This window comes from Gavialis gangeticus, unplaced genomic scaffold, assembly GCF_001723915.1.
Source record: "Gavialis gangeticus isolate Ggan-Ray unplaced genomic scaffold, GavGan_comp1, whole genome shotgun sequence".
In the NCBI taxonomy this organism is placed as follows: Eukaryota; Metazoa; Chordata; order Crocodylia; family Gavialidae; genus Gavialis; species Gavialis gangeticus.
In genome coordinates, this window is record NW_017729008.1 from 12035290 (window position 1) to 12050298 (window position 15009).

The 15009-nt window shown below is 41.5% G+C and overlaps 1 protein-coding gene across 1 annotated transcript in view; it reads left to right on the forward strand.

Moving 5' to 3' along the window:
• The first annotated feature begins 6116 nt into the window (after positions 1-6116).
• CUNH12orf40 (chromosome unknown C12orf40 homolog) overlaps positions 6117-15009 on the forward strand; it is a 43108-nt gene continuing 34215 nt past the window's right edge. The window contains exons 1-4 of the mRNA XM_019509324.1: positions 6117-6139; positions 8596-8635; positions 11133-11271; positions 12459-12591. Of these exons, the coding sequence (XP_019364869.1) occupies positions 6117-6139; positions 8596-8635; positions 11133-11271; positions 12459-12591 (335 nt within the window). The remainder of the gene's footprint in view (positions 6140-8595; positions 8636-11132; positions 11272-12458; positions 12592-15009) is intronic.

The following is a 15009-nucleotide window of genomic DNA, read 5'->3' on the forward strand; positions in this document are numbered from 1 at the left end:
CTAGGTGCAGGACCCTGCACTTGTTCTTATTGTACTGTATCCTATTGTATACTGCCCACTTTTCCAACCTGTCCAGGTCTGCCTGCAATCGTTCCTTACCCTCCAGATTGTGCACTTCACCCCACAATTTAGTATTGTTCGCAAACTTGGACAAAAACATTATATTCCTCTGTTTGCATTAAAACCTATACAATTACTTATTAGAAGTTTAACTGCAAATTATTTTTAAGATACCATTGTGTTATGAAGTAGCATGGAGTACCTAGCATTTTGCGATCATGTTTTATTTCTTTCCATGGACTAGGGACAGAAGTTACACATAAACCGGTATAAGTGATTGGAAACCAGTTCAAATCTGTAACACAACAAAAGTTCAGCATACATAAAACAGATTCAAAATGGCCAGAATTGGTCTAAGATAAACCTGGATTGATGTAGCATCACACTTAACTGATTTAGGTTAAACTGATTTATTGAACTTCTGTCCCAGTTCCCCTCCAGATTCAAGTTAATTCACAGTCCCCAAGCATCCCAGGTTGCTTTGCTCTTTTTGGGGTTTCCTTTGCCTTGCAGCAGGAGTTTGGATTAAAGGTTGAAACTGGCAGCAGTAATACCACAATGAACCATGAGAGCAGTGGAAGCTTTTGGCATGTGTGCCCCAAATTAAGTCCCATGCCCTCCCAAATACCACTCCAATCCTCTTCGCCTGCCTGATCTGCTGCTCTGTCTCCCTGATCTGCCACATACTGTCCCAGACCCTTTGCTGGTTTAAGTTAAACCAGACACCCCCAGCATCCCAACATGCTGTCTGGGCTGGGTGGGGGTCTCTGATCTGCAGCAGGGCTGCCCCCCGCCCCTGCTCTTCCCCCTTTCCCTCTCACCACTCACTGCTTAAGCGGAGATCCCTTCCTTGTCTCTCCCACAGCATGGACTGTAGCCAGCATGTGGTATGCTAGCTAATGCTGTGCAAAGCAGATAAAGCAGTGTCTGCTTAGGGCTTTTTGGAGGTAATTAACAGCTCAGATGGTAATGTCCCTGCATTCCTTCCTTTGCAAAAAGCTGATTAAGAAGAGCTTGTAATGAGTGAGGCTTTGTTTTCTGATGGGGATTAAATGCTGATAACAGAGCTGATAAATGCTCTGTTATCAATGGGAAGTGTGTGTGTGGGGGAAACCCTCCCTAATCACAGTGTCCCCTGGCCATGCTCCCCTCAGCTCCCTGCAAAAGGGAAGGGAGAGCTGCTGTAGAACACCACCCCCCTCCGGCTTCTAGTTGAGCCACTGCAGGCATGTGCCTGCATTTCTGTGATGTCTATCTGGGTTACAAACTGATCTAGCCTAGCCACAGAGGCCACCCATGGTAATTGTGGCACAAATGCCATGAGTTGGCCACCCCAGCACTTGAGAATCCCATACTGGAGGCCATTCTCAACTATATATGGAAAAGGGTAAAGACTAGAAACCATACAGACCTAGGAATAAAGTAGTGGTTAGTATCCCTTCCTAGTTATCTGCTGCCTTGAGTAATGACTCAGCCCACATCCCAACTGCTCCAGTCATGGGTGTACAAAATGAGTGCCAGAAAAATAAAGGCAGTATGTAACCTTTACATCAATAGTTCCCATAATCTGCAGCCAAACTCAATCCTTCTGTAAGTGGATGCTGTGTCATTGACTTCAGTGGGAATTGCATGTGTTTACATCAAGGGCTGAATTTTGGTTGCCCCAGAATACCACTATGGTGTGAACTGTACTCATTTTGTAAAGGTACTGAATACCAAACCACTGCCTCTTGAACCATTTTGCAATATGTAACCATTTTCTGATGAATTTATGTTCAGTTAGCCAACAGAAACATTTATAACATCACTGAATATAGCCTTGCACATTGAATATAGCCCCTTTAATTATGTGGGAGTAAGTCTACTGTCTTTGCTTTTAAAATTAAAATCCTTGGGTTTTGTGTCCCTACCTTGCAAAGGGAATTCTTTGAGCCAACTCACCTCAGAACTGTAAAATAAAATTAAAATTGTCTGCCTCTTTAATTAAGAGAGCTCTATCTTTGCTAAGTAACTAATTCAAAACAAAAACATTTTGTTTCACAGTGGTTACCTAAATAAAATACTCTTTTTACCACCAGTATTGACAATGATCACAGGCCACCTATGATCACATCATAGCAAACAAAATACATTAAAAAAATTGTGTTAAATCATTTTGGTACTAAGTAGCACTAACTGAAAAAGCACAGGAACAGTATTATTTTCGTGCCCCAAGTGCCAGACCCTGGAGGAGCAGGTAGAAGCATACTGTTGGGAAGTATGCTGCACCTGTCCCATAGATAAACAAAATACTTAAATCAAGGGGTTTGTCAAACTCATACTTTCATTTGGACGAAGGCCCCCAAAGGGTGCGTGAAGTTAATGAGATCACCGGTTAAAAACTTCATACCAGTAAACAGGCCATGATTTTCAGAGGTGCTGAGTACAAAGTCCCTCACTCCCTAAGGATTCAACGGCAATACAGATGCTTAGCACCTCTGAATATCACAGCACTTTTACTGAAATATCAAAATAGGGTTTTAATTTGCCCAATGCTAGACACCAAGGCTGAAAATTTTGCTGAAACGTCATAGTAAAAATGTGCTAAAACTCCCCAAAAGTCCTGTAATTATATTTATCTAAAATCACCTGTGAGCATCTTGAGCTGTTGCTATACTTGCATCTGCTTAATAAATAATCCCTTTGTTATAATCAGCAACAGCCTGGAACCTCTTGCAGGTGAGTAGTTGTACAATGGAAGGACTCATCAAGAAACATAAGGATCATTCACATCTATTTTTTATAAATGATTTAAAATCTCAGCTTTTCTCTTTTTTAAAAAAAGGGGTTTACATCAGCGATGGTAATTCACTTCTCTTCAGGTGAGGACTGTCCTGCTTAGGGTAAGCAGGCAGCTGGAATTCCTACTGAGACTCAGACCCCATTAGAGCTCTTCTAAAAAACAGCTGACTTGATGGAGACCAAGGAAAAGAAGCAATGGAGAGGTGTTTTCACCCTGCCTCAAGTAGTCCTGGAAAACCAGCCTAAACAAGTCAGCATATGTGCCTGATTGGCATTTGCCTCTTGAGGCTAGAATGGACACTAGCTCTCATGTAGTGAATGGCTTCTGGAAATATGACCTGCAGGGAAGAGTAGGAGGAAGAGAAGTCCAGCCTGTGGAGTTAGAACATCAACTCCTCTTTGGATCTGCTTCCCATTTTTAGTGATGCATTGAGGATGGGTAGAAGGGGAAAGCAGGAGATAAATAGGAACAAAGAAAGAGTAGTGAGCATAGAGCAACACAGGAAACACAGAAGGAGAAGAGTACTCCAGAAATACAAGAAAATAGAGGGATAATCCCAGAAGGTGGAAAAGAAATGGTGTGAAAAATAATCAGTTTATATAACTTTTGGATGCTGTGATAGCTTATACCACCATGTCTGTGGCAAGATCCCCCCACGCATCCACTACAAGGCTTCAGGATATGATATAGGTTTGGTGGCAGGCTGTTCTCTTTTAAGACTGGTACGGACAGCACAAGCCTATGTTTTGAGGATGCTGGTTTTGCTTAGTCAGGCTGAGCTGTGGCAAACAGGGCCCCAGAAAGGCCTGCTCAGCACAGGGTCCGTAGAACAGATGTGGAAGGGTTGAGGTTGTGTGTAATGTGGACTGCTCCAGTACCCCACTAGTGATTGTCGAAGTCAGCACACTGAAGGAAACCTCAGCCTTGTTATGTAGGTCCCAATATCTGTAGATGGATTGCTTGATGCAGAGAACTAGAGGGAGATTTAAAAGGCAGCTTTGCTATCTTGAGGTCTCATGCGTGAGAAAGAAGGCAGTTCTCACTGCCAAAGACCTCAGTCCATAAAACAATGGTGCTCCCCTGACTCTTTTATGTTTAAGAAAGTTGGGTTATTCTGCAACCCCACATCTGGTCCTTGGAGAGCTTTCACCAGAGGTGTTTAAGATGGGAAGCCTGGTAGCACAGGGCACCCATCAATAGGTTAATATATAGAGCCAAGTAAAAATACATGGAATCAGTGATCCCTGTAGGCTGTGCCATCTAGGCTCTGCCATATCACATCCTTGATGACAGGACCCCAACAGAGTTGCTATCTTGGCAGGTGGAAACACTACATCATGTCTGACTTGAGGAAGGCCAATGCACATTGCAAATGACACACTGGTCAGACACTTAGATCAGACAAACAACAGAGTGTTTCTAGAGATAACTGCTGAGATGGAGGTGGGGTTGTTAGTGACAGGACATAGTTTGTTCGTTATTTTAGTCTGTGGTGTTGCAAGTAGAGCTGGTGCCTGGGGCAAACCCTGCAGGAGAGATGGGGGTGGAGGGGAAGAGTCCAGTTCTGGGAGCAGGGGTGGAGAAGAATACAGCAGTCTTACTTTGCTGGAAACAACTGAACTGTCCCTGGCTGAGCTGCTGCTGCAGCTGCTGCCTCAGCTGTTGCTCTTAAAGGAACAGAAACTAAGAAGATAAAAGGATTTTTTTTCCTGTTTGTTTACTCAGTGTGATAGGACTTTGTATAAAGTCAGTTTCATGATTTCCCTTGTAAAAATTCTGCAAATGCTTTAATGAAAGACATAGAAAGACTAAGGTTATTTTAATACTGCATTATCAAGATCTGATCTGAGTCCTGCATACATTATTGCTTTCACCACTATTGTCACTACACAGATGACAATGTAACAGTGGTGTTGTAATTTTTTTGGAAGAATTTTAGGTTAGATTTACCCAAAATAAACAGCCACCGTGGAAAAGTCCTGAGGTGTATGGGTACTCCAGGCTTTCGTGTAAATTGTTTCAGTAGGTGAGTCCCTATGAAAGACACAAAGAGGAGCTACGTTCAGGATTCGAATGATTGGGGAGCTCAGGGGGCTGAACATCCCTCATAAGAAACTAGAGCCCCCCTGTAACATCTGAAAATCATAATCGGGGGAGGGGGCCTCCAATTTTATTAGGGCATCATGATGGGCAGCCCAATTTTTTTTGCAGATCCCTCCCCAGGAGTCAAAGTGTAATTCAAACCCTGGCTGGGTTGCTGTGGAAATCCCCTAGGAGCTCAGTGAAGGAAGTACAAACAGCATTGACAATACAGTATAGTGAGTGCTACAGCAGCTCTGGACCTGTCTTTAGATGGTTTGTGGCTAAATCACACTGCAAAATCTAGCTGCCAAATTTAGTGCAACCCCAATGTTGACATTTGTTGCTAGTCAATGTTCACTGATTTTCCTCTTCAGCAGCTCCCTGAGCAATGTGAGAAGTAGGGAGAGGGAGTAGAGACCTATTTCTTGCACCCCCCACCCCAACCTCAACCATGTTAAAATCATAATTCAATTAAAATCATAAGACCAGCTTAAAATTCATTGGATTAAAAAAAAAAATACATTTTTGGATCTCTCTTTTTTTAAACCCTAGAGGCAGGTCACGTTGCCAAGCTTTTCTTCCAGTCGCAACCTTCCTGTACTAAAGAAATGACAGTACTGTTGCGGGAGGAAAGCAGAGATGCTTTCAGATTTGCTTAACTCCAAGAACTGAGACCTTAAGAAAAACACCAAGTATTGCGAGGCTCATTTATAAGTCTCATGAGTTAGGAACGCAGCCGTGGCCAGGGGCTGCCTGGCACTTGGGGGAAAGAAGGAGGTGGGAGCAGGGGGAGCCTGTGTGCAAGGCGACCAGGCCGTGTGTTGCTAGGGGAAAGACAGCTGAGCCTAGGCCAGCCCCCTCCTCCCCATCCCGTCCCTTTCTGCTCCACCATTAACTTCCCCACAGCTGGCCTTATGGTCTGACTCCTGCCCCCCCTCCAGCCCTGGCAGGGGGCAGTTGGTGCACCTGCCAATGGGCCATTTCTCTCCTGCTCCTCACTGAGCGCTTCACATCAGCCAGGGGAGCGTGGAGGGCAGGAGGGGAGGCACAGTCTCCCTGCTCCTGGTGCCATAGCACTGCAGCTGGCCAGGGGGACCCTGCAGGCCTGTGGGGCAGGGTGGTGGCTGTGGTGGTCGGGCGTGGGGCCTGCGACAGCCTGCCAGCCCCTGCATGCGACCTGCCCGGGCTGAAAATGAACTGGGTTGGGGGCAGTCGGTGAGTGAAATGACAGCACAGGGGCAGTGGGAGGCCGCAACCTCACCGCAGCATGGGGCTGGGTGTGCAGGGGCCTGCCCCATCTCACGCCGGGCACCATGTGACAAGACCTATTGCTCCTCCCTGGGGGGAAGGGACAGCTGGTGGCAGAGCAGCCTCCTCAGTCCCTTCTCTGCTTAGAGAGTCTGGGGCTGTCCAGAAGCGTCTCCACAGGAGTGGGCAGGATGGCACGTCATGAAGGGGCTTCACCCCACATACACCACTTCCCTGCCAGGCACTTGGTTGGGCAACGCGGGCTGTGTGGGAAGGGGCTGTCTCCCGCCCACCTGGGACTGGGCAGACATAGGTGGTGTGAGAAGGCTTATCCCCTCCCTCAGCTCCACGACGGAGCAGCCTGGGCAGTGTGTGACTGTCAATGAAAATGAAAATGAAAATACTGTTGGTATTATAGCTATGGATGCTGCTGGATTTACTATGAATTATTTCTAACCAAATCCGATACCTTCCACATCTTATGATAGTCCAAATGCATGTTTCTGCATGAGGAGAAATCAAAGGGACTCAAGCTCATCTGAACCAGAGGAAGTTTGATGATAAAACACCTCCCATTTAAACAAAGCCAAGTTTAGCCAGAGGAAACCTTTAGTTCCTCTGTTTCCGCTGGCCAGTGTTAAATAAAAACAAAGCAGTAACCAAAGACAACAAATTACCCAAACCACCCAAAATGGTTGAAAGATATGTGCTGCTACCCGTTGTTTACCACCTGGGACTATCACTGTGGTTTCCTGTTTACAACCCCATTGCTCCCCCTTCTTTAGTAATTGCCAGTCGGTATGCAAAGTGTCTCTATGCTGTCTTCTTCATCTGGAAAAGATTTCACTTTTTGATCTGGTTCTGAAAAGACAGAATTTAATTATTTATGTAACTTAAATTTCTCACTGTCATTACCCCATCAGGAATTAATAATGTTAATTAAAAATCTCATTCATTATCTTATGACTTCATACTTTTTGTGTCTGTTCCCAAAATGATGGGAAACTCATTTTATTAAAAAAAAGTTTTATAAAAAAACTGAATTTAGCTTTTTGGCGTTATAATTCTGAACTCATAGTTTATTTGATTTACATATTATTTTATTCTGTTTATTAGTTTTATTACAGCAGCATCTAGTGATCCCATTTGAGATTGTGATTTTATTATATTAAACAGAAAACAGTTTGTGTTCTGAAGAGTTTACAATCTGAGTAGACAAAGCAAAGGATAGAAGAAGTTAAGTATTGTTATCCTCATTTTTACAAATCAAGAAGTAAGGCATAGAAAAATTAAGGGATTTTCCCAAAGGCACTCAGGAAAACTACAGAAGCAGCCAAAAATTGGACCCAGATATTGAGTACCAGTCCAAGGTCTTTGCCACAAGATTCTCTCTCTTCTTGAACCAAAAGTGAAAACCAAAAGTTGTTTATCATACTTACTACTTAGATGAACATTTCTGGGGAGGATCATGTACAGCTGCTGGGCTGTAAAGAAACGTGAAAATCTCCACCCACAGGCTGGTAACATTTTTATACTTAATATTTAAATTTAAAAAATCCCCTTCATTTATTTATTTTCAATTACTATACCACCTGGCTATCCATTAGAAATTTAAAATTCAAAGGATTTCCCCATGCTTTTGAAACTAGGCTTGCTAAATACAATTTTAGAATCATCCTAAACACACATGCAGAGTCATACTAAAGTAACCCCATAAAGATTTTTGGAAAGCTTCTTTTTGAAGGGAAGTTTCAGTTTGCAATAACTATCGGCATAAATGCTTGTGAATACTATGCTTATACTTGTATAAATATGTCACAAGACATCTTAGAGCAGATATCTAGGCCCCCCGCTTGGTGGCCAGAAGTGCACTTCTCTGCATCTGGCCAATGGGGCGGGGGGGGGAGGGGGGTGTACAATGATCCAAAAGGTTGAAAACCGCTGTGTTAAAGAACAGGGGCAATGCTCCATTTTTTTTCTTTGTTAGTTTTGTTTTTTTTAATACTGTTCACCATGGTATGAAAGGCAGAATAGAAAAGTGCAGAATGAACTGTAAAGATTCCTTGTATTATTTTAAGGGTTTTAAAATAGATAGTTAAGTTATATACTTGGTTAATTGCTTAAGAGTCTTAATTTGGGGATACACAATGTTTTTAACTGTAGTGATTTAAAGATAATGGGGCAGAAGCCCAGCTGGTAGAAATCAGCATAGTTCAAATTGTCTGCAGTAGAGTTCTACTGACTTTTATGAGCTGATGGCCTTGCCAACTGTCTCAACTTGAAATATGATGGCTTACACATGTAACTCTCAGTAGTATTAGTAGGTATTAGAGTCCTATATCCTTATACCTCAACATTAAGCAACAGCTTACAAATAAATACGAAATCCTTTCATGCATTTAATGTTATTTGCCATCTTTCAGGAGCAGAATCATACTTAAGCAGGAGAGAAGAAAGCAAAAAGTAAGTAGTTTTTTTAGCTCTGCATACTGTATATTACACAATTACAAAATAGTTTAATGTTGATTTCACATTCAAGGAAGTCTGGACTGTGACATGGTATATCTTTACATACTTTCAGTGTAACTTTTAAGGCAAAATTTTTTTTTTCTGAGAAATCGTCATGCTTAATTATGCATTATGTTTTTATTTTAGATTGCTGTGCAGACATTCAATGCAATAAAAGTAGTTACTATTCAATTGTGAACATTTTCCCACAATGCAGGAATTAGTGCATAATGACTTGAAAATTCATAAAGCACAAATATGTGGTCAGTTTAACTAATAGCTAATTACGGACTCGTAGCATTTTTTTCTCTAGGCCTACGCATAAAAAGTTTCGTTTAAGTGTTTTATGCTGTCATTCAAACTAGTACATCAGCTTCTTTGTATTTACCTGATTTGAAAAAATATTGCTTGTATTAAACATACTGCTGACATTCAAATGAAACTAGACAAAAAGAAAAAGCAGTGACGGAGTGGTACATAAGTGTAATAAGAACAGACATAACCTCCTTAGTAGCCAGGACCAACAGGACAGCATTGGGAAGTGAAGCCATCAAGTCTGCACCCTTCCTAGACCCAAAATAGATACCATGGCACTGCTTTTCAAGGCATATAGGGGAAGCACAATAGACTTGCAAGATGGAGCCATGCCCAAGAACAAAGACTGTCTTCCCATTGGAGAGTGGGAGCAGATACTGTCCCCATAGTTTTGCACTTTCTAGAATACATCATAGGTCAGTGGTGCCTCATTATTAGGGTCTAACTGGCTAATCCCCAGTAATAATGATACAATTTTGTAGTGGGCTTTAGCGGAGTGGAGGTGACAGAATCAAGCTGGGGGTCTAGTGCAAGGCAAGCTACTGCCTGCCCTAGCTCCTACCTCTCAGCTCTCCCTTGAGGTTCTTAACTAAATGTCCTGAAGATCAGTGGTTTCAAGTTGCAACAAGGTTGGACATTAGGAAAAAATTTCTCACTAGGAACACTGGAACAGGTTACCCAGAGAGGCTGTGGAATCTCCATCCTTGGAGGTTTTTAAGACCCAGCTTGACACAGCCCTGGCTGGGATGTTCTAGTTGGGGATGGTCCTGCTTTGAGCAGGGGGTTGGATTAGATGACCTCCTGAAGTCCCTTCCAACCCTAATTTTCTATGGTTCTATGAATATGCATGAAGTAACAGCAGTAAACTATGCACAGGGTCTATTTTGAGGTGATAGGCAGAAGGATTATTTGACATCTGAATAAGCTACCAAAGGACAGGAGTGGTGGGTTTTTTGTTGATTTTTGTTTTCTTTTTTTGAGGATAGGGGGTTCAGAGTCTTTTTGTATTATAAGGTGATAAACCACAGAGCACAAGATTTGAAGACGTGGAAGAAAGAGAGAATGAAAGTGGGAGGCAAGGAAAGTAGGGTACAGAAAAACTAAGGGATGTGAAAGGATTAAGAGAGGAGAGCAATGAGAACTGTGTTAAACTGCACGAGGGTTGAATTTACCTATTTGTCTTCCTAACTGGAAATAAGTTTATCTATGTGTCACAGGCTAGGTTGTAAATCCGGTCAAGTACAAAATTACATTTCAGTTCAAAGGTTTTTATGGAATGGCACAGCCTGGAGCCTTCATTGTCCTTCTTGGAGCTAAAACTAAACAAGTTGTTATTGGTTTTATTTACTCATTCATTATTGTTTGTTGTACTTGATACCTGTGATCTCAGGATGATTTATTTAGCTGAGTGATCATCTGCAAAATTCAAGGCTTGTTCCCTACATTGCTAGTAATGAAATTCAAGCGTTAAACTGAATACACAACCCAGAGAAATCACAAGTCAACCCAGAGAAATTACAAGTGTCGATCAGATTTGCTTTTGACCCTTGGCATATGAGGACATCTCAAAGGTCCCAGTCATGGGGTTTTCTTTTTTGTCAGAGGGCAATATTTTCTGTGCCAAGAAAGACAGTCTAGGGAACAACAAGCTCTTTCTGCCCACATATAGATGGTCACATCTTTATAATCTTGTTGATTTGTTTACCAATTTCTAAGGTTCACAAAAAAATCTTAGCTTTTAAAAATTATTGACTATATGTGGTTTTCCTTCAAGGAATTTGGCACTGTTTTATGCAAAAGAGATTTTACATTGTTAGCATGTGGCATTTGAGACAGTGAAGGAATCAATTTTTCCACAAAAATAACCATGACTATTTTTGTTTCAAAGACAATAGTCAGTAATATTTATATAAGATGCAATCTTTTTTTAAAGTAATAAATGTGACCTTTAAAAATATTTTTACAATCCCTACAGCTATATCCATAGTGTGTAGGCATTTGGTATATGATTTTATTGACAGTAAATGGAATTGTGCTGCTAAGCTGTTTATGCAGTTGTATAGAAGTGTGCCACAGATACTGGTAAGGGGATCTAGAGTTTATTTAAAGCAGCTAATTTTTCTTTTGAAAATTATAGGAATTCTTCGAAAAGAAAAAACTTAGATCAAAGATGAAGCTGCTGGGAGTGTCCTCATCCCCTAAAAGTTCAACAGTCAGTTTAGATCTTCTCAATCTGTATGTTGTTAATCAGATAGCAAGCAAGAAGGATAATACTGGTGAGTTTAATGTAGTAATAGTCAGGTTTTACAATTGAGAGCCATATCCTGTAACCTCGAACTGCTACTGTAAGATTATTAACTGGTTATGTCAAGAATTGCATCTACCTTTAGGTAAACATAATAACTAAAAGTGAAAACAATATTCTCACAGAAAACCAGGACAGAAGAGGAACCAAATCATCTCGGCTAGCACCATACGTTCACCTTCAAAATCATGCAGAACATATGCACTCATTTCATTTTGCATCCTTTACTTCCCTTATGCCCTTTTTTCAACTATTCCATTCAAATTCTATTTCTAGTGTCATAGAGTTGTTGGTTGTGGCTGTGTTGGTCTAAGGACATAGGCAGGCAAGGCTCTTGAGGTAAATGTGATATCTTTTATTAAACCAACTAAATAGTTGGAAAAATTATTCTTTGCAAGCTTTGGGGTACAAACACCCTTCTTCAGACACAGGGAGAGTTTGTTGTTTCTTTGCGTTCTCTCCTGGGTAGAAACACAAAGAACACAAAAAAATCCCACCCAAAAAACTCTCCCTGTGCCTGAAAAGGGTGTTTGTACCCAAGAGCTTGCAAAGAACATTTTTTCCAACTATTTTGTTGATCTACTAAAATATATCACATTTACCTAAAGAACCTTGTCTGCATATTCCTAGTGTCATGCCTTCTTTCATGGTACCCACAACACTTGGAATAGCCTCTTCCTCCTGCTGCACTGAGTGCCTTTCTTCACATCCTTCCTCAGAATCTTACTTTGGTCTCCTGAATAACAAACATCTCCACATTTCCTGAAAACCTCCTGTTGTTCTGTGTAACATTATCTGAGTCAGATGATGGGGATCTTTCCATTTTATGCTAAAAAAGGTGAGGGGGGAAACAGGCTCCTCTGTTTTTTCATGGGTAGTGAGAACAAACTGAATGAGAAGTATAATAGAGCCTTGCAATGCCTGGAATTTGATGGATACAAAAGAACATACAGATAGAATAATACATTTAAAATAGGATTAACAATAAGCAGTTCAGACAAAGGAAATGGCAAGCAAAGCAAAAATATACTTATATTGGTTAGGTTGCCTGTATTGGTTAGGAAGAATGAACAATGGGTTATGCCTTGTTAAAATAAACTAGAAAGCTTAAATCTTGCTTTGATTCAGATACCAATGTTCTGAACATTTTTATTACAGAAAGCATAAGAAAACCAGTCCACGTTGATATGACAAGGGGTATAAAAATACCAGTGAAAAGATATAATATGGAACTTCCTGTGTCACCGCAACGTGCATCATATAAAACAAATCTAGATGACATCCAAAACAGGTACCTGTTTAATTATAGGCACTAGCTAACCCTTAATGAAGATGTGCACAAAGACAAAAATTCCATGATGCTGTTTCTTTATTATCATTTGTAAATTTGAAACATGACATTTCAAGGTACTCGAGAGTATTACAAAGGTTCAAACAGGCAATTAAGACAAGAACCCCCCCCCCCAGCAGTTCCCATGCTCCTACTCAGGAAACCTACCCAGATCTAGAGATACCTGGAAAAAAAAAACTACCTTATTTGACCTTTTATTGTGTTTTTCCCTTCTCAGAAGCCTAGCTAAGTAGATAGGCATTATAGCCTGCAAAAGTAATCAAACCTGGCTTATTTCAAACCACAGAAAAATGTCTTGGGGACCAAAACTGAGGACCTCTCATACAGAACATCCTGCCAGCAGCTCCCCTTTCCTTAAACTGAGGGGTCTTCAGATTCAATATTTGCTAATTGCTAGCATGGCAGTTTGCCATAGAGAACAAATAGTCTCTCAAATAAATCAAACCTGAAATTTCACTCTCAACCAATAAATGGCTTTTAGAGATGACAGAGAACTTGCATACTGTGCTCTTGGCAAGAACAATCACTCAACAAGTAGGCTGCTTGATTGTGCAGCAGCTCCATTTCCTAGGTTGATATGTCTGTATGTAGAACTATAGCAGTAGTCTAATATTGAGATAACAAAGGCTCCCACTGCTGCAAGATGGTTCTAATCTTCAAAACAAACCAAGGTGGGAAAAATTATTCCTGAACATTACCAGTAGCAGCTGGGAATCAAACAACAATCCAGCCTGCAAACTCTAGTAACATATGATTTCAGGCCATAGCTACAGACTAGGAACAGTATGCTGGTAAACAGTCTCACTGAAAATGCTTTATGAGCCAAAGTAGTCAAATATATCACCATGAACTACTAGTACAATGTTGTTAAAAATGGCTTAATATGGTCCTTGGGCATATAAACAGGGAAGGAATGAGTAGGAGTTAAAGTAGTGTAAGAGTGATATTATAGCTGTGATGGTTCAGAAATTATATGAGGCAAGGATTTTTTAGAGTAATATCATTTATTGGGCCAACTATGTAGTTGGGATAGAGTTAATTAAGTTTTCAAATACAAGGCATTCTTCTTCAGGTTAGAGGTGATTTTTAATCTCTGCATACAGCACAAGTGCAATTAACACTGTAATAAAGCAACCAGTTCTGGAGTCAATATTTTTAAAAGGGATATTGAAAAAATGGAAAAAGGCAAGAAGCCACTAAACTAATTTAGTTTTGGATAAAATGTTTTACATTGAGATACTTGGGGAAATCAATCTGTTTTGTTTATCCAAAAGAAGGCCAAGAGGTGACTTGATTATTAGTAGATAAATGTTTTCTAGCTAGACTAAGAACTGGTACAAAAGGGTTCTTTAATGTATTGGAGATAGGCATAATGAGAATGAATAGGTGCAAGCTGATAAATTAGAAATAAGGTTCTAATATTTAATGGTACCCTTCAGAACAAATTACCAAATGGACTGGCGGATTTTTAAAGTCTTCAAAGTAAGTCTGGAAGCCTTTCTGGAGGGTGTACTTTAGCAAACATAAATTATTAAGTAAATAGTTGTAATTCTATGGCCTATGGTTAGGAACCTACCTAAGTCATGGTGAGACAATGGTTTTTCATGGCCCACTTACTGAGCAGTTTTCACAGGCATTTTGTGGCAGTTCCACCCCTTGCCACTGATTGGCGGAGGGCACCTTCACTCAGTCTATGTCGCTACTGCCCTTGCCCTGAGACTGAGTAAAGGTGCCCTCTGCCAATTATGGCAAGGGCACTACATCTTTCCCTGCCCCAGTGGGAAAGTCTACAGGGGGAGAGGAAAGGGCCAACTTACCGTCCTGCTAGCTGACACCAACCCAGATCACTGAAACGTGGTGGGACCCAACGCATGACTGGGCAGTGAATATCAAAGGCTGTACAGGAGGGATAGGACAGGGAAGAAAGGTGGGGGCGTGGCATTCTACATTAAGGAGGAATACACATCCTCGTCAATTAGCAAGGAATCAGAGGAGGGGCACTCTGAAGTTCTCTGGGTTAGAATACAAGGCAGTCGAGGGGAAAGAGACTTAACGGTGGGGGTCTACTACAGACCACCCAACCAAGGGGAAGAGCTAGACCAGGAATTCTTAAGTCAGCTCACGGAGGTATTTAGGTTAAAGGATGTGGCCGTCATGGGTGACCTGAACTTTCCACACATCTGCTGGGAAGAGCAATCAGCCAAGTCTGACTGCTTACGTAGGTTCCTAGCCAGAATGCAGGACCTCCATCTAACCCAGGAGGTGCACAGCCCCACCAGGGGAGACACCTTGTTGGACCTGGTGCTGGCCATGGGTGACGACCTGGTGAGGGGGCTGCAGGTGCTCGACCACCTGGGC